The 21359-nt window shown below is 40.6% G+C and overlaps 1 protein-coding gene across 4 annotated transcripts in view; it reads left to right on the top strand.

Moving 5' to 3' along the window:
• The window catches only part of LOC139461009 (fasciclin-1-like), a 134781-nt gene that overhangs the window by 31743 nt on the left and 81679 nt on the right, over positions 1-21359 (top strand). For 2 of the 4 annotated variants that reach the window (XM_071242480.1, XM_071242478.1), the window contains one exon: positions 7610-8102. The exons of 1 other annotated variant lie outside the window; for it this stretch is intronic. In XM_071242480.1, the coding sequence (XP_071098581.1) occupies positions 7989-8102 (114 nt within the window). In that variant the 5' untranslated portion in view covers positions 7610-7988. Of the gene's footprint in view, positions 1-7248; positions 8103-21359 lie in introns of those variants that run through there. One more of the 4 variants, XM_071242479.1, reaches the window with a different exon arrangement.

Below are 21359 nucleotides of genomic sequence, written 5' to 3' on the forward strand. Positions count from 1 at the left end.
AGCGCTGAAAATGTCTCGTTTCAAAACTGAAAAAGCTATTTTCAGTTTTAAAAAAAATGTTTTGGAACGTGTCACAGAAATATGTGAAGATATGCATTGACCGACTTGGTCCTCGACTGCTCGGGGACGTCGTTCCCACACGTGTTCGCCAACATGTGGACAGCATCGTTGCCACAGACGCTCTTTGTTTGAGTTAATGCCCCTGTAAGCGTTTGTTAGAGAACTTGTGTGTGACTTTCTGCTAAGTAAACAACGACCGGCCTCAGTGTCTACCTTGCCGCACACACACGAACACTGTGTCAGGTGGTCTGTGGGTCAGTCAAGTTGATTCGGTTCAAAGTCATATTTTCACATTCTTCTTGTGAGTGAGTGAGTGAGTGAGTGAGTGAGTGAGTAGACAATCCAGTGATTAATATCATGAGCATAGATGCACGCAATCAGGATCGATGACATGCTTCAACCAAGTCAGCGACCCTGACCACGTGCACCCGATCCCGTTAGTCGCCTTTTACGACAAGCATAGTCACCTGTTACGGCGAGGATGGGTTGCTGAAGACCTATTCTACCCCAAAATCTTCAGTGAGTGAGTGAGTGAGTGAGTGAGTGAGTGAGTGTTCATAACATTTCCAGTTATATAAAACGTCGACCTGTCAATAATCGAATTTGAACTCGGCAAACCAGTGGTTGATAGCATGAGCAGCGATCTGCGCCGTTAGGGCACGATGACACAGAACGAATGAGTGAGTGAGTGAGTAGATTATTACAGCAGTGTTACCAAGATTCAAGCGGTGCACCCCCGCAATGGTTCACACAATACACCCACTGGACCACTGACGTCCCTCATTACTTGAGCCTTAATACAAACACATAACAAAAAACAAAATCATTGGTACATTTTGCGAAATGAATAAATGTCATAAAACAAATTTCGCAAGTTGATAAGATAAAATATCATTGACATTTTGTGTGAAGCACTGATTCGCCATTTGGTATTTTGATGTCTCAGTCACTCCAGACTGACATTTAGTCCAAGAAAAAATGTAATCTTATTAAAAATATATATCTACAACAAGAATCCAAATGGAGCCCAGAATATTCCTTAATTTCAGGAGAGGCGACCTAGACTTGCAAAACTATTGTAGACTTGAGTTGGATTCTTTTTTTGTTTTATTTGGTCCGGGGAACACAATCACTGTCAAGCTCCTCCGCCGCATGAACGATGTGTATCCTGATTGTAAAACTCTTTAGTTTTGCTCCACCAAACCTTTTGTCAATAACACATTAAAGGGGCAATGTCCATGAAGTGTACATAAATACGAAATCGAAATTCTTCGATAAAATGTGAAATAAATAATTCAACTGTTTACATTGTCTGGGGTCCAAGATTCACGTGCTCATCAATTTAAGTTGTAAGAGAGTATTAGTAGTATCCTCCTATCGTATAATATTTAAGTGTAATGATAACTTCATTATCCGCATTCATCACCGGAATACAGAAACTCGCTACATGTAGAGAAGCTATTCATACAGATCAATACCCGATGTTCCAAGAGCCGTGACAGGACTCGTCTGTGGCAAATAATGCCACCCAACATTTCAATACGTGTTTACTCGCTGATATGTAAACATAATCGTCTCGATATTTCCGAAGGTGAAGCCTTGATTTTTTCCTTCGTCTTGTAATCAATGAATTATAATCAGTCTCAGGTGTCAACACTTGGTGAATAATTAACATTATGTTTAACGGCCTGGGGCTTAATGTCTATTGGACATTGATCCTTGATAACATCATGCGTTCTGTGTCAGAGATCAAAGAGTGAGTGAGTGTAAGAAATATTCCCTGCAATTCACACAAATGTGGAATGAGGCACGAGGAATATCGAAGACTGTGTTACAACTGCGGTAGAATTGCCATCGTTCTAAACTTTGTGGTGACGTAAACATAGGAGCCAAAAAAACTCTACCTCTCAGGTATTTTTATCGTATGTTTAATTTTTAATTGAAAACATCTTAAGTTAGAGATATTATATCAAATAGACTGTACCGGCGCTTTGTCAGCACAAAGAATACGTTTATGTGGTTTTAGAGTTTTAAAATGTAATTTGATGTAAACTTTTTAAAAAATCGCAAAATACACAATTGCAGATGGGTATCCTGGACATCTGAAAATCAACCTATTTGACATTTCGGCACACATTCATTTCTCACGCAAGTCTTCATTGAACAAAAATACTTTTACACAAACTTACCTAGCAACAAATTAGAAAGTTTTGCAGTTAAATAGACATAATAAAATGTTACAGTAGTTACTTTTTCATTTACATTAAAAACTAATTCGGTATACTTTCTTTTGCCGTTCAGATTAGGCACACCTATTGCAATACCACTGTGATACTGTGGTGGATAGCTCGCCCATCTTATGATGGTTCCTTGCGTTAACATACGTCAAAATGTCCTAGATTGTCAGGGAATTGAACTTTGACTTTTTTCAGCGATAAAAATATATACGTTTTCTAACAAGATGTATTTTGATTCAAAGCTAATGGTTTATGTTTGGTATCATTACTTCCATCGATATCGATATTAAAGCGCGGCATCGATTATTACCAGTTTAACATTCGTAGGTGCATTGAAATCGAGTCATTGCAATTGCGATGCATCGATAGTTGGATAATTGGTAATCATTAGTCCCGTCGGATGACACCTAGACTTGGTTCACCATTGACCCCATGAAGGAGTCGAACGCGGTCTTCAGTGTTACCAATGTACGCTTTAACCATGGGGGGGGGGAGCCGTTCGGGTAGCCTAGTGGTTAAAAGCGTTCGCTCGTCACGCCGAAGACCCGGGTTCGATTCCCGACATGGGTTCAATGTGTGAAGCCCATTTCTGGTGTCCCTCGCCGTGATATTGCTGGAATATTGCTAAAAGCGGCGTAAAACCATAATCACTCACTCACTCATTTAACCACAGGGCTACCCTTCGTTCCAACGACGTGGGCGGATCGTGTGTTGTGTGGTAGTCAGCAATTTGTACATCTCTAACACCGGTCTGACATCGAATCCGGACCAGACGATGCAGTGACTAACACGTGGAATATGAACGAGTTGATTGATAAATTCACGGGTTTGCCATGCTATTGCTGTATCCGTTTTGTCCATCTTAGCCCAATTTAAGTCGCCCTGGAGGAATAGAGACGATGGTGCTTATTTCCCGGAATCAATGCGGTGTATGAATAATAAGAAATAACCCGAGAGATTTGGGTGTTTACTGATGTAGCGGGCAGTATGTATATGATGTAAGCAGTGCCATTGTGGGCAACCGATCCCCTTTGAAAGGACCACCGAACATTTTAGTACAGTGTAACCCCGTTAATCAGGAAATCCCATAAACCGAACAAGTACTGTTTACGTGGGTATATATCAAGAGTCACTACTCTCTGCCAATGACTCGTTGATCTAGTGATACGTTAATACAGGCGGTATGCCTGGGAACAGTAGTGTCCGGATGAACGAATGTTTCAGTGAATTTGCAGATGACAACAACGGGTAAGGTTACATGTTTTCAACATTTTCCGATTAACTGAATTTGCGTTCAGCTCACGCCCCGCCGGATGGCATTTCACCCAACTTGCTTCCAGTTAGACTGACACTGGAGAGCTGTAATATAAGACGGAAGTTATTGTACCTAGAACCCTTTTATGCAAACATATGTGAAGCAGAAAAAAGAATGTGGGTGACATTTTTTATACGCGGTACACGATTCCTGACGGATTTGTATGTCGGCTTTGCCAGACGATACAAGATGCGTATTAGTTACTGAGGAATTTGTCGCTGCGCCATACTATTTCTATCGTCACCAATTCCCTGTTCTCTGTTGTTCCTTGAAATATACAGTGACAATCGAACAACGGATATCTCGAACTTTAATGTCCGGCAGATTCCGCACTGGCACGGTATACTCTGCACACTTCTCGAACTACGGTTGATTCGATGCACCGTTTATGACGACGTAACTTTAATGTCCGTGACTGATATCGACACTCCGCTTGTCTCAAAATACCGTAAATTCGATGCACCGTTTACGACGACGTATTTTTAATGTCCGTGATTAATATCGACACTCTGCTTGTCTAGAAATACGGTTAAATCGATGCACCGTTTACGACGACGTAACTTTAATGTCCGTGACTAATATCGACACTCCGTTTGTCTCGAAATACGGTTAATTCGATGCATCCTTTACGACGACGTAACTTTAATGTCCGTGACTAATATCGACACCCCGCTTGTCTCGAAATACGGTTAATTCGATGCACCGTTCACGACGACGTAATTTTACTGTCCGTGACTAATATCACCACTCCGCTTGTCTCAAAATACGGTTAATTCGATATATCATAGATGGTCATGTGAACGATGTTTTATACCATACAATACTATAGAGTTAATTACGGGAGTAACGATTTGTAACATCGTAGTTCCTAGTTTCACCTTCAAACATGTTGGTTCACTGATAATTTCCCTGTGTTCGTATCGAGTTTCTAGCAAGATCGTCTTGTACCTGGGCGGTATTATGAAGAAATTCCTATCGCATGTAAACACTTAACCATGATATTGTACACATGGCAGTACCCATACTTACCGAAACAAACGTCACACAGAAATATACCGTTCCGATTACCCCCATCTCATAAATGGATGCATCTGTCACACGATTTCCACGGATTCCACGTGCAAACCTTGATTGACATAGGTAATCTATTTCAGTCTCAGTAAGTTACACAGTAACCTTTATTCGACGCTCATGCCGGACCTACTCTCGAGGAGCTTCGCTCTGGTAATATTCCTTCAAAAGCGATTACCAATGTGGAACTCTTCAAGCCCAAGTGCCTTGAGTGGGGGAACAAGAATTTTAGGCATTCGGCGACGAATTTAGAAAAGAAACTTTTTGAAAATTTTATTGACTCCGAATATGTTGTGTTTTTATACCAGTGAAAAACGATATGAACTTGCGAAACATCTTTTTAAAATCTATGTCCAGTGTGTCTGTATAGTATTGTTAGATTTTCGTTGTAATCCTGAGTAAACTCAAAAGCTCAAAGCCCCACAATCATTGCACCAGTCATAAGATAGGACTGTTATGTTCTATCGTGTCAACAGAAATGTGGATCGGGTGTCAAAATGAAGCGGAGTGGATTAGGTGGCTAGCTACACGACCCTGTCCGATATCTGACTGTGTGCTATCAAACGATGACGTTTGTGTATACTCCCCAGGGAGTTAAGAAAGCAATTTGAGTTTTGTTTGTTTTGTAAAAAAAGATAGCATGCATCAAAACAAGTCAGTGATCCTGACCTACCAATCCCGTCAACCTCCTCTTACAACACGCATGGGTTGCTGAAGGCCAATTCCAACAGGATCTTCATGGGGCGAATGCACTTAGAATAACACTGGTCCATTGACGGAGTAATAATTGTGACCGCTTCAAGCAAGGATTTTGTGGAAGTGGCTCTTTAAAATTGCTTTGTTTTGCTTGTTTGTTTGTTGCTTAATGCCGCGCTCAAAAATATCCCAGCTATATGAAGGCGGACTGATTGAGTCTAGACCAGACAAACCAGTGATAGATATTATGAGCAACGATTCACCAAGTCACCAATTATGAGTGAGTGAGTTAAAATTTAACGTCGCACCGGCATTATTTAAGCCATATAGCAACTCAACAAGCATGCAATCCCGATCAATGAAGCCGCTTAAATTCTGACTACAACTACAGGTTACTGGGGACCGTGTCGAGCCTGACATCCTACACTGTCTGTATAAATGTACATATTATTATCATAAATATTATTATTAATGATAACTGCTATTTATTGTCCATAGATGACGTGTTACAGTTCATGTCATGTTGTTGCTTTAATGATGCGTATTTAGAACAGTTCTATTCTCAGCTACCACGTGACCCCCATCCCCCAATCCTCACCCCCTCACAACCTACATCCCCATCTTCCCGAGGCAAAGGAGTTGACTGACTGTGGGTGTCCATTTCTCACCCTTGCCGAACTAGCCTGGAATGCCTTGGCTCGATCGTAGCGCCACCAGTGGTTATTTCGAGTTATGTCCCTTCTATGTCTCTCCTATGGACCAATCAGATTCCACCTCTCATATCACTTTCATTTGGTTCAAACAAAATGGCGGCGCCCACTCAAGACGATCTGATCGATAATCAAGATCCATGCTGTAATAAAACAGGTCTTAGTTCGCAAAGTAAATCAAATCAGGTGAGCACACCGTGATTACAAACATGAACAGATTTGAAAAAAATATCTGTTGACGGTAAGTTGACGTACATATGCTTTGCAAATCCTGCAATCGACCGAAATCTGCACAGCGTTTGACGAACCAGATGTCGATTACGTTACGCCATTTTGGGTGGAATAAGCATGGACTCCTCGTTGGTCCAGCCAAATTAAATCTCCAAAATTCAAGCCTTGGACGGTAAGGGCGGAGACTGAACTTTTTTAACACATCCCACACCGACACACACACACGGGGCGGTCGGGTAGCCTAGTGGTTAAAGCGTTCGATCGTCACGCCGAAGACCCGTGTTCGATTCCCGACATGGGTACAATGTGTGAAGCCCATTGCTGGTGTCCCCTGCCGTGATATTGCTGGAATATTGCTAAAAGCGGCGTAAAACCATACTCACTCACTCACTCACTCACTCACTCACTCACACACACACACACACACACACACACACTTAACTTTTTTAACACATCCCCCCACCACTCCCCACCCACCCCACCACCACCCTCATGCCATCCCTATGTAGTGAAACTTTGTTAGTCCGGCTCGCGTCTATCCGGAAACCCCGCTATACGGACAAATACTGTGACTACATATATGTGTGCCTGTATATCGAAAATAACCACACGACCATGCATAAGCTTCCACGACAAACATTAGTCATATAAATTTCACTTTAAAATATGTAAAATAATATTCAACCCCTCATTTTTCTCGACCGCTTACGGATGTATTTTTATCATCTCCAAACCATTCCCATTCTGCCCATCCTTGCAACTCATTCCCCATCACATTAGCTGCTCATTAAGCGTCACCACATTTTCCTAAAGACGTTACTTACTGTGGTCATGTGTCCCCATGATGCATGCGCCCTGAACATGCGTTAGGGTGCAATACTATGCCCCGTTCTTCATCACGCGGAGGAAGCACGTAGCCCCCTTGCCCCTCGAGCGCGTACCTTCCTCCCCCGTTCATAGAGACACATACACGTTAAGAGCGGCTACATTGTCACGCTCCCAGTCAAGCAATACCAGCACCGCAGTGGCTGAAACCAGTTGAAATAGACATCAGCTCCTGAGTGTGTACAGCGCAGTGACACGTGTGTATGTGAAATACACATCACTGTGGTTTATACAAGCCACCGCTGCGATATGGGATTTATACGAAATCGACATGATGTTATGTGAAATTGACATGTTTCTATGTGATATTATCACGTTCTGATTGCGGAGTACTTCTATATGGTCGAGCACTTCGGTTGATATTTGGTTCAATCAAAAGTTGTTTAGAGAGTTTTCATTTCCAGGAACACTCGTCATACGTGTGGGTGGTTGACCGTGAAACAGACAAGGGGAGGGTTGCAAACGATGACAGTGATGAATATATGAACAAATTGACTAATGAGGTGAAGCTTGCAACTATCAATCAATACCCCGGAGGATTTGACAGTCTGAGTATTATTGTCAGTTAATAGTTGTGGGACCTGCTACTGCATCACAACGACGTTACAACGACGTTACACCTCAACATACAGCTTACTCGTTAATGTGTGTAACGGTTCGATACAGTGTGAAGTGCTAGTGAATTAGCTGTGTTATTGTGCTGCTTGAAATCATCACGACCGACTGCGCCCAGATATGAAGTGTTCAGTGATTTCCAAGGCAAATTAAAGACAGTTGGTGAAAATGGGACGATATTCAGGAAACGTAAGCTTGTTGGTTTGGATACTTTGCTGCAATTTCTGCCATGGATATACGACACTTTGGGATGTGGTGAAAAACGAGTTCTCCTTACACAAGGTAGGTGAAAGCACTCCAAGTTGTCAATCACACAGTGAGTGGTACTGTGTGTTTATGCCAACTGTTAAGTGCTGCGTGTCTCATCACTTGACTGGTATATACCTAACAACCATCTGCGTCTATTACATCGTATTTAAACACATTCCTACAATACCGATTACGTTATTGTGATTGTTGACAGTGTGACAAGACGTTCGAGATAGAAAGTGATATGAGAAATGCATTGAGGCAATGGATAACGCAAATGTTCACCTTCGACATAGCCTAATATAATATAACCAGTGCCTGTTAGCTGTGATAAATACTTGCAGACTATCTACGTTGATGTATGTCTGCACGTGTCTATATAGTCCAGGTGACACAATATGTGATCATCACGTTGGCTTAACACAACCAGACATATCCCCCTTATACCTTAAGAGTTTGATATTGAAAAAAAGGTAATTCTTTCATCAACTATTTAAGGGACCGACGGTTTTGGATATTCGGGGTGGTGTGTGAGTGTGTGTGTGTGTGTGTGTGTGTGGATTGGGCGGGGTGGGGGGGTGGGGTTGGTTATGGAGACTGGATATTTCTTCAGCACCGACTACAAAACCCGATATTATTTTAGTTAAATATATGTGCCTTAATAATTATTTTGAAAGCACCCGGCAACCATACATCTATTTGTGGCAGTCAATTTCTTTTGTAAAAAGTCTGAGGTATGATCTTTTTTCTCAAACAGTATCTGGAGCAACTTGTTGTTTTCGATACCCCCTACCCCCCTAATATCAAATGGTCCGTTCCATCTACGTATCACATCTATCCCATATGTATCACACATGCCGACATCAGGGGAACCTTCTATTGCCAGTAGTCTCGCTTCATTCCCGTCATCTCCTTGTTTACGGGTGATTAACCTCCAGCTTGTTTCTCACAGACTAATAATCAATCTCCCCTCATTATCGTCAATCTCTTGAACATTGATCAAAGGTAAAGTACGGCGAGAGACACATTTGGAGTGTACTCTACAAAGCTGATGTTGTGAACTTGAAAATGGGTGTCATATCTAATTGTTCAGAAGCATTTTTATACATAATGTATATTTGTGTCGCTGTGATATCATACTATCCATGTAAAATAAACACATGTATCAATCATAGTATATATATATTCTAAGTATTACTTAACTGTTAGAAAAACGGTATTTCATGTATGAAACGTCATGATTAATAAAATGTGATCTTCCTGACACGTTTTATATACAAGCATCATTGCTATAAATCTATACTGATATAGATAAGTATTATTATTCATATGGATCGTTATCATTCACATGAAGCATGATGATAAAGATGAGTAAGTGGGTTGAAATTTTAAGTCACAACGGCAATACTTCAGCCATAATGTTGAGCCATTGAACACTTATGCAACATTGTTATTGAAAATCTCACATACATTAAGGAACGTTATTAAATCTATTTAACATTCTTCAAAACATTACAAATGGTATATATGATTGTCTAAGACCTGAATAACATAGGGCTCTCCTACAATACGACACACTGTTATTTTACTGAAATACTCAATGCGGCGTTAAACACAACTCACTCAGCCATTCTTGTATGAAGGGGATTATCTGTTTACTGAATAAATGGATGTTGTTTGACGCCGCAATCAGCACCATTCCAGTTGTATCACGGCAGCCTGGAAATAATCCAGTCTGTACCAGGTATTCCAGTACTGATTACAGGTAAACTACAACGCCATGGGACGGAATGCAACCAGTTGGTCAGTCACATGACCTGCCATCCGATTCCTTTCTTAGCCGGGTCGTCCGATACCCATAACGTACCCGGGACCTAGTGACCAGTTTTGTACACAGGGGATATATTGATTGAATATGACAGATTGTTGAACATGGTGTATAACGTGACGCCATTCTGACGTTATTGATTGTCACGAAGCTCAACGATACATCTTACTCCACAATACGTCACACCCCATAACTATTAACAGTACCAAACAGGCCATGAATTATGCATATCAACATGTATATATATATTCTCGAGGGTTTCTTTTGCTATAAAGTCGGCTTATGACAATTATTTACTTGTTTTTTTATGACCCGACCGCCCCTCTAAAAGTCCAGCCCATTATATTTAAAAAAAAAATGTAATCACTATACGAAAGAAATTTTCAAGTAAATGTCTTTGCCTTTCCATTCCTAGTGTGTAACATCTACAGGGTCACCTGGACGTGTCCGCCATGCCCTGAGACCTGTCTATTCATACTTCAGGGCACGCGGCCGCAAAAGGTCACAGGGTATATTCGAACCATGTTTGTTTCTTAAAAAAAAAGATAACCCAGTCAGGTTTGAACAAAACTCGCGATAAACCAGAATAGTGTTTAGCTGGCATCCACATACATTAATGCGATGCTCATGGGATTTGTGCATTGTGTTGTAGCATTCATTTTGAAAGGTCTCATATTGAAAAGATATTTTCAAGAAAAGAATTAAAAATTAATGATGCTGAAATTGAATTAATGTGTCATCATCCGCTTCCCATCGCTTCATCTTTTATCAGTGTCGTGCATAACTGAAGCTACCCTCTATTAAACTCAAGTGACGCTTGTAACATGTATGTTGAATACATTATTAATGTCAGAATACGGGAATACTCCATCCATTTGTCTGCCGTGAACATACGCTCTCTCATGACCTGTCGAGCAATGATTTTTCTAAGAGCCCATTCACCCGTGCAACGCTAGTTAGACACAACCCAAAACGATGCTCGAGAGCAACGCTTGTAGAGTAAATATCCTCGTCTCCGTGCCGACCCCGCGTCCGATATTGACAGCCAGATTTAAATAGCTTAACATCTGCTCTCAATAGTCAAGGTAGAAACCGACGCTAAACGGTGAAAGAAATGTACCTTACTTTCTTGAAATAGGCACCTGTCGATTCAGCCTATTGCAAATATAGGGATTCCTGTGCCTTGTTCTATTGCAACACACGTAGGTTCAGAATGCGTGTAGGGTTATTTTGTGCTAGGAAGATATATTTGTTTCTGGTACAAATTTGTTTGATTTACGTGTAAAGAAACGTGTGTTTTTGACAATGACTGTTGTGAAGTGAAAGAACCGTCCCAAGCACGTCTTTCTCTATCATTATCAAGTTCTATGTGCATGTAAATCCACAAGACACGTGGCTATATATATAAACCATATCTAAGTAAAGTTTTAGATGAATACAGGCATGTTTTTCAAAACACCAGCAAAGTTCGATATGATATGTTTTTTTCTTCAAACCACTATTCATTTCTTGTAACAACCGACACTTACGTTTCAATGAAAGTGTTGCGTTTTTCATTTCTGAAGATGTATGATTTGTAGTGCAGATAATATGAGAGTGAATTATGTAAGTATTTTTTTATGCAGCCTTATGTAACATGACGATGTGTTCCGTATGTTCGTGACGACGTTCCTGGTGTGTTCACGGCGATGTGATCCGTATGTTCGTGACGACGTTCCTGGTGTGTTCACGGCGATTTGTTCCGTATGTTCGTGACGACGTTCCGGGTGTGTTCACGGCGATGTGTTCCGTATGTTCGTGACGACGTTCCTGGTGTGTTCACGGCGATGTGATCCGTATGTTCACGATGATGTGTTCCGTATATGGTCATGACGATGTGTTACGTATGTGTTAATGGCAATGTATGCCCTATGTGTTAATGGCGATATATTCCCCATGTGTTCATGGCGATGTTCCATGTGTGCTCATGACGATGTACGTGTTCTGATGTGTCCATGACGATTTTCCACGTGTGTTCATGAAGATGTACGTGTTCTGATGTGTCCATGACGATTTTCCACGTGTGTTCATGAAGATGTACGTGTTCTGATGTGTCCATGACGATTTTCCACGTCTGTTCATGAAGATGTACGTGTTCTATAAGTGTTCTTGACGATTTTCCACGTGTGTTCATGACAATGTACGTGTTCTGTAAGTGTTCATGACGATGTGTTTCATATGTGTTAATGACAATATTTTTCGTAAATGTTAATGACGACGTGTTCAGCATGTGTTCATGACTACGTGTTCAGCATGTTTTCATGATGATGTGCCCTGTATACATGTGTTCAGGACAATATGTTCCGTATGTGTTCATTACTATGTGTTCCTTATGTGTTCATGATTATGTGTTCAGTATATGTTCATGACGATGTGTTCAGCACGTTTTCATGATGATGTGTTTCGTATGTATATGTTCATGACGACGTTTTCGGCATGTGTTCACGATGATGTGTTTCGTATGTATATGTTCATGACGACGTGTTCAGCATGTGTTCATGACAATGTGTTCAGTATGTGTTCATGACGATGTGTTCAGCATGTGCTCACGATGATGTGTTTCGTATGTATATGTTCATGACGACGTGTTCAGCATGTGTTTATGACAATGTGTTCAGTATGTGTTCATGAATGTGGTGATGTGATTGCAAGTGATGACAGATACACAGGACACTGCCCTTCACCATGTCACACATCGGATGTTTACACAATGTAATTAGTTTGTCCCACTACTGTACTCCAGCCATCACTCATGGCTACCTACATCGAAGCAACACATCCATCAACTTTCCATCGAAGCAACACGGACCATCACCTGCTCGGTCATCAAAATTCCATAAACCATTGCGACGAGCGCTTCGCGGAATCCATAATGGAACTGGATGCACTAGTTTCACTCGTTCATGTGTCTATCACATTATACAACCCAATCTGGCGGCAGGAACTGGATGCACTAGCTTTACTCGTTCATGTGCATGTCACATTATACAACCCAATCTGGAGGCAGGAACTGGATTAAGTAGTTTCACTCGTTCATGTGCCAATCACATTATACAACCCAATCTGGCGGCAGGAACTGGATGCACTAGTTTCACTCGTTCATGTGCCTATCACATTATACAACCAAATCTGGCGACAGGAACTGGATGCACTAGCTTTACTCGTTCATGTGCATGTCACATTATACAACCCAATCTGGCGGTAGGAACTGGATGCACTAGTTTCACTCGTTCATGTGCCTATCACATTATACAACCCAGTCTGGTGGCAGTAACTGGATGCACTAGTTTCACTCGTTCATGTGCCTATCGCATTATACAACCAGATCTGGAGGCAGGAACTGGATTAAGTAGTTTCACTCGTTCATGTTCCTATCACATCATATAACCCAATCTGGAGACAGCCATTGGATCCATATAAAATTGCATTCATAATTTCTATTAACCATTAATAATTATATGTAAGAGTAAGAATAGATATTTACGAGTCGGGTGATTCATAGTGATTCCATGCAACGTCGCCAATCCACTGCTTCCCGAGGTGTTAGCTCGGTGACAGGATAAGCCGAGAGAACCCGAATGACCAAGCTCCGGTATTCGTGTCGCTTTGCTTGAATAACAGTTAATTAGTGGTGGGACGCACGTGCATGAAGTTTCGGAGTGATACAGCAGACACACATATCAAAGAAACATGCATGTATGTAGCGATGTACCTGTGTGTGTGCATATCTCCACGTGCAAAGGCATGTGTTGATGTGTTGAGTGCTTGCACATGTGCCCGTGTCGTTGTTTACCATGCTATTACATGCGTATATGCGTTTCCGCAATGGCGGCGTGGTGGATCGTTGGGCGTTTTGTAATTACAACTCAAAGGGACCACTGATTTTAGGTCGTTATAACCGTAGTTCGTTATAAGCATATATAAGATAGCTACGCAATAAATCGCAAAGAACAATGACGTACGATGCGTGGTTTATTTCACGATAAAAAATGTTCTATCGTAACGTCATTTCTGGAGATATCAACATGTGCTCGCAACTTGATGACGTCATGACTTGGACGACGTTATTTTTGAGAGTGTCCAGTACGTTGTTCCCCATAGATGCAGCTGGGCTTTGCAGATAAACGCAGTGACCTAAGGAATGCATCCAAAATTGGAGCGATAATCGACGTGGGAATTGAGAGGATATGCGGGAAAACTTTACCCACCTGTTCGTAAAATTGACCTTTTCGACATTTCCGAGGTAGGATTCTATTCAGGGAGTCATCTTTATTTGAATTTGGGTAATTATTTTTAAAGCTTGTACATTTAATCAACATCCTGAAAGAGGTTGTACATAATGTTGAAATGCGTCTCTCATGGTATATTCTCGCTGCAACGTTTAATAGTACGATAAACAACTCCCACTCATGGTTTATTTCTTAAATATGGAGCAAATGGCCGGGACCAAAAACAGTTCGTTATATCCATCAGTTCATAATAAGCGTGTTCGTTATAAACGTAGTTTATTGTAGTGGATTTACTGATCCGTCGACCCTAAATGTTAAAAAAATGTGAAATGAATTATTTTTTTCTGCGGACTGACTTCAATACTAAAAACATGTTTAAAGTAGATCACATGCGAAAGGAAATAACAAGAGTAGTGTTGTAAAAATATTTTATTCTTTCATTTTCTTTCTAAGTATTCTACAATATTTTTGGCGAGCATTCATAAAAAATCCAAAGTAATTAAAAATATAGGACTTTTAATCTATGCTCCCACCTCCAAAAAGGACCCTCGTGGCTTCGTGAAGGGCTCACTTTCAATTTGACACTTCGCGGAATTTCCCACGAGACATTTAAAACGACAACGAAACATATACTCAACAAAACTTGTGACGCACACTTCGATCATATGTTTTGTGAATGAATGCTCATTTGCTCAGAAGCTGTTGTCAGTGGTTCAATCCCCGTGTCACGTGACAGTGATGCGCACGTACAACACGTGTTTTCCACACATTGCTGAAATTAAAAAAGAGACATGCAAAACTGCATGAAAATCCCCTGCAGTCGTCTTTTGACACCATGCAGCCCCAAACCCCAAGAGAATAAATACAAAATGAGTCAAACTCAACTCTAGAATGATTTACCAAGTCCAGATTGCTTCAGCTCTAAGGATTGTTCTGGGCTCGATTTTTTATTTATTTTTTTTATTTTGTAGATATATATTTTTAAATAAGATAACTTATTTATGTGACTAAATGTCAGCGAGTCTGAGTCTGTTGCCTGCCCACTCACAGTACGCCAGTCCCAGTACAATGGCTGGCGTGTTATCGGGTGTACGTTTTATACAGCTTTTCGTGTACCAAGTCAATATCCGTTGTTAGTCAACCGTTATGGATGGGCTTGCATGCGATACTTTAAAGATAACAATGCAGGGATTGGCAATAGCCGTTGAGGCTGATTTTCCTTCATTGGGGTACTATTGAGTACGCGAGAGCGGCCGGATATATACTATGAGTCTGTGTGTATCATATTAGGGGCCACGACACATGTTTTGTGCGAGGTTCATATGTTTTATAGACGAATCCCAAGAGATCGGGTTAATAATCTTGTGAAAGTGACACCCGCAATTCGATTTCTAGGCGAGATGTGGTAGGGTTATGGAGCCTTTTAGGCCTCGCAGAGTTGGATTTGATTGATCGTTGTTTTACGCCGCACTCAGCAATATTCCAGCTTTATGACGGCGGTCTGTAAATAATCGAGTCTGGACCAGACAATCCAGTGATTGATGTCATGGGCATCGATCCACGTATTTGAGACACGATGACATGCATCAGCCAAGTCAGCGAGTCTGACCACCCGATCCCGTTAGTCGCCTCTTACGACAAGCATAGTCGCCTTTTACGGCTAGCATGGGTTGCTGAAGACCTATGCTATCCGCCTATTCGCTGACTTGGTTGATGCATGTCATAGATCCCGATTGCATGGACCGCCGTCAAACAGCTGGAATATTGCTGAGTACGGCGTTAAACAACAAACCAACCAACCAACATATCTCAAACGTTGTCAGATTGAGCATGTATACTTGATACATGGAAACATAAAACATAGTTGATGCACATCCACAAACTTTGTGTTAACCAACTACACTAAAGGAACGAGTAAACGTCACAAATTCAGTTTTAACAAGATATACTGACGTTTCAGTTTACGTCAAACATTTTATCTCCTTGACTTTGAGTTCCCTTTAAACATAAATAGATTCAGCATAGTTCTCCATCATGGCTGTCGTTATCTGGTAATTGCAATTATTCGTCAGATGTAAACAATGTTCTATTCCTGTCGAACGACAGTTCATCCTCGGTCTAGGGGTACTTAAAACAGACACCAACGTGTTTTCTGTTACTCGCCGCCTTCAAACTCTGGGGAGGTAACTCCCATCACTTACTTCTTTTAAATATTATCGTTATGGCCGATTATGATAATAAACAATGGCTGGAGTATATTACGGTGTCAGAGGTCATGCTTTCATGTGGCAGACATGTTTATGATTTGATAACACCCTGAGAGCCCTATTACGCTGGTGTGAGGTATCGCGCGCGACACGGTTAAGGAAAAGTAAGTATATTCTTACATCAATCAGATGTCGAAAAACATGCATCCAGATCCACCATCCAAGTTATGAAATTATTTATCAGTTACTATTTATAAGCGTTGTCTCTGTTCGCTGAAATGTTATACATTTTAAGCAGTTAGTCATCATTCAGTTACGCACAACCGGCCAATTATTCAAGGAGACTGATCTGTTGTGTTTTTTCACACTTTGTATATTTCTAAGTATGATAATGATCAAGATATTTCAAGGCCACGAGAGAGACATTTTTGCAATGAAATGGATTTATGTATTTACTGTTAATGTACTGTACCTGACAGCTTATTTTTCAATACCTATGTTCGGATTGTCGAGAAGCGTAGATGTAAGACTGTTCTTTCGTTACACAAAAACGCGTCCAACATGGCTGTGATTTTTACGTCGCCCCTCAACGTTTGAATTATGAACAATGCTGACTCATGAAATTATTATAAATATTTGATCCAAAAACATATTTTATGAGATATTACTTATATGTACTCACAACTTCCATCTGTAATATGTACCCGTGAAGATCCAGGGTAGAATATATATCTTCAGCAACCCATTCTTGCCGTAAAAGGCGACTAAGCTTGTCGTAAGAGGCGACTGACGGGATCGGATGGTCAGGCTCGCTGACCTGGTTGATGCATGTCATCGCATTCAAATTGCGTAGATCGGTGTTCATGATATCAGTCACTGGATTGTCTGATCCAGATTCGATTATTTACAGACCAAGGTTATATAGAGTGTGACAACAAACAAAGAAACAAACGTCTGCAATATGGAATTTATATGTGTTTCTATAAACTATAGCCTGATGGGAATTGGACTCAAATCTGACGGCAGTACCGCATGTGCGTGTTTTGCTGAGAACCCGAAGGCTCCAGCTTGGCCTCCTTAATACGAATTATGCAGTGAGCCGACAAATAGCCTCTAGCTGCTGTTCACGTCCGCTCTCACTTACCCCAGTGCACCCTTGGAAGCTGACGACTTCCCGACAACGAGTCCCTACGCATTCATCACAGCCATCATTAGAGCAAGCCTTGAGTTAAAACGATACACGTACGGCGTAGCTTCTCAATAGGCGAATGATTAAAACAACAGGTAGGTCACCCCATAGGTCCGTTCAGAGAGACGAGCAAATTACGTGTTGCACCTAAAAACTGTAAGCCCTGCTTCTTCTTTACGCCAACTTCTGTATCTAATCTTCCCTACTTAATGATGTGGGGTTCGGAGGCGGTCTGTAATTAGCGCTCGATGCGTTGCTGATTGCGCGAGACTGACGGTCATGCCTGACCTCGTGATAGAATCCAGTTGTCACTTGCACAATGATTAGGCTGTGTATTAAGTAGGTCATATTGAACTTTTATCATTTAAAAAAATAATGTAACAATTTCACACAAAACTAACACATTCTTTTAACATATTTACAGGATCGATAAAAGTTGTTCGGGTTATCTTACATATAAAATTATCAAGAGTATTTAATATTTGAAGTAGGACACATTTTATTGTTATCATTTTAACAATTTTTGTTTCTACAAAATAAAAGTAACATGTTGTTATGACGGGGGTATATAACGGTGTGTGCACTGTATATAAGTTCGTACTATGACATAAGGACATTTGTATCGTAACGTAATCATTTTATATGTATATGGTCCGCAGCTGTACAGCTTTCTAAATGCTGCTGGTTTAACATAATATGGTTTCGGAAAACTACTGTTTATGAGCATAAACAAAACCCTACAATGTCGGGGTGTAGCGACGGTTATTTCGGACAGCACGCCCGTTGTTTAGATATAGTTAGCTATAGATAATTATCCTGACATAAACAATTGACATGCACATTTCGTTCGCCATCAGCACGTGGTGTTTTGCCGTCATCAAAAACATAAATCAAGCTATATTCCTTCTGCGTTAAGCAAACCCGCGTCCTTACCAGTTTTGTTTTAAACATTGACTAATGAAGACTGACGTTTGAGAAGAATGATAAAATACGTTATTGATTAAGAAGAAAACGACATTTGGATCCCAAGTGCATTTCGCGATCTTTGATAAACTAATTAGGATTAAGAAACAGTTTAAGTAAATTTTGTCAATATACTGTCTACTTCACTTAGCGTCACGATTGGAAGCTATTAAACAAACAAAGGCATATTTATTTTGTTTCTTCTGTTTTTTAGATCCAATTAAATATTTTCTCAACATCAATAACACCTATGCTGTCTGAAATATCGCACTCTGCGCTAAATGGCTTTTGCAACTCGAATCGATACTCAGTTCTCTAACTTAGCTAAGCGCACGATTTTTGCGATGTTGTTCATTTCATTATCAAAACGCAGGTGTCATGCTCTGAAGAACGGGCGCGCACCTGCAACACGTGATGCACGTGAATCTCGTGGAAACCGTTCATCTATACACTTCATTTGCCGGCTACTTGGCTGTGATGGAGTGACTGCACAACAAACACGACAAAGAAAAGACTTCATTTTATCTGGGTTTTTTCAATATTAATAGTACATAAATATATCTGCGACATCAGTATCAACTCACGCAGTCACGAATTCATTGTCGGCAGACGACTTATGACACTTGGAACTAATTAATAGGTGTAGGTTTGTCCTGGAATACCTGGGGGCTATTGTAAGACAACATGTGTGTCTGGCATTTGCACATTGAAGTCAAATGTACTGTATTACATGGGCAGCTAATTACAAAATGTACATTGCCGTTTGAAGATCTGTTGAATATTAATTGAACGTATTTCACTTTGAAATACATTTGAGCAGCAGATAATATTATCTTCTCCTGAGATCGCATTCTATCTGGAATTCGTAAATGAAATGTTCCAATATCACGGCGGAGGACACCAGGATTGGACTTCATACATTGCACCCATGTGGAGAATCGAACACAGGCATTGGGCGTGACGAGTGAACGCTTTAACCACGAGGCCACCCCACCGGCCATTATGTGTAACGAACGAACTTTTCAGACATTTCACGATAACTTGTATAAAAAACATAGAAGTATAGACCGAATTTGAAATTGAGATTTGGAGTTTGTTCTTTTTGGAAATAATGTTTTAGAATTTGTTTTAAGTACTTTTATATCCGGCCATGTTTAAAAGATCCAAGGGAGGTAACTCTAAATCACTTCCTGTAACAATCCGGCCACGACAGCGCTCGACATTTTACCAGCGCTCCAATCATATGCTGCCACTGTCAATCACTATATCATAAATGTACAGCAATATCTACCTCTTTATACCACTTTTTACTTTTGTTTTTTTAGTTGGGCACCGTGTTTCGTTATTGATGACCTCGTGTTCGAGGACCCGCTGCTCGTATTGGGGATGATCCTCCGTCTGCATTAGACCCATAGAGTTTATCAAGGGATAAACGTCTAGGACCTGCATCGCGTTATGCTTGCCTCCCAATTGACATGTCATGATAAAACCAAAATACAGAACCCCAATTATAAAACGAATGGGAGTGTCTGCTGCAATCTGCTTGGTTAAAAAAACGTGATTAGATTCGAAGCCCTTTTCTTCGAGAGATTATTTGTACTCAGTCCCAAATTCGACATAAACCTTGCCATTTGGCTTGGCGAAATGAACACCACATAATTGAATATTAAGTTTGATCAAATTTTATCAGAACAACTGAACTTCGAACTAGTTGGTTATTTCTACATTCTGCTACCAAAGCGTTATCACGGATTTTTGTCATGTCGTCCGCCATTGTATCATGACGTCATCGCTTCCAAGGTGACGTCATAGCAATCCAAAGTATTGTCATTTATCATCCAAAACTGGCTCCAACAGGAGATATCGCTTGGGTGAGATCAAGCGATATCTACACTAATTACATCATAAATGAAATTACATCATAATGGTTTGCAGACCATTCTGACGTCACTGGTTACCATGATGTCACCATCAAATGACATCACAAATGGCTCTGCTACTGAAGCTGTTTTCAGTACTTTTTACACTGAAGACACTGCTAATTACTGTCTACAAATTGAAAAAGTTGAAAGAATGATGTTGGATGATAAATAAAATCTCACCCTCGTGTCTTTTGATATCAAATATATCAATACTCGTTGATAAAAGTGGCAAAAATCCTCGGCAAGCCTCGGAATTTTTCCACTTTTATCAACTCGTGTTGATATATTTGATATCAAAAGACACTCGGGTGAGAATATCTATATCTGTCTCACAGAGGGTTCACGTGGACAGTTAAAAAGGGCTCCAGGAAGCTACCGATAACTTTTGTTTGTTATCGTCGTCGGCCCCAAATAAAATGTCCGGCCAAATCTAAAAACACTTAATATTATTTTCCTAACTCACTCATTCTACACAAAAGCTAGAATTTACAAAACAAAAAACAAAAACAAAACATTCCGATAATCATAAGTAATCTCCATTGTACGGTTCCGAATATATCACAAGCATGTGTTCACGAATCACTATTAAATAGTGATGTATCCTGCCCCACCCGACCAAAACACATGCAAAGGCACGTCAATTGTTCCCCAGAAATAATACGGGAGCATATGGCCAAAACATGGAATCATTTTTGTTACTGATTCGTCAAATTGCAAAATGTCCCCCATATGTCGACCATAAGACTTGTTGAAAGCTTTACAGAGGCCTTGGATGCTGTGATCGTCATCAAACAACTTTGGAGCAAGAGTTCTATGACGCTCTTAAAATTTTCATAGAAAAAAGTAACTCCACAGCTTTTGCTAATGGTTCAAGTCATGTTGGTTTTCAACACCAGTGCGCAACCAAAGCAGG

This window comes from Haliotis cracherodii, unplaced genomic scaffold (assembly GCF_022045235.1).
Source record: "Haliotis cracherodii isolate W230 unplaced genomic scaffold, xgHalCrac1.p SCAF_14, whole genome shotgun sequence".
In the NCBI taxonomy this organism is placed as follows: Eukaryota; Metazoa; Mollusca; class Gastropoda; order Lepetellida; family Haliotidae; genus Haliotis; species Haliotis cracherodii.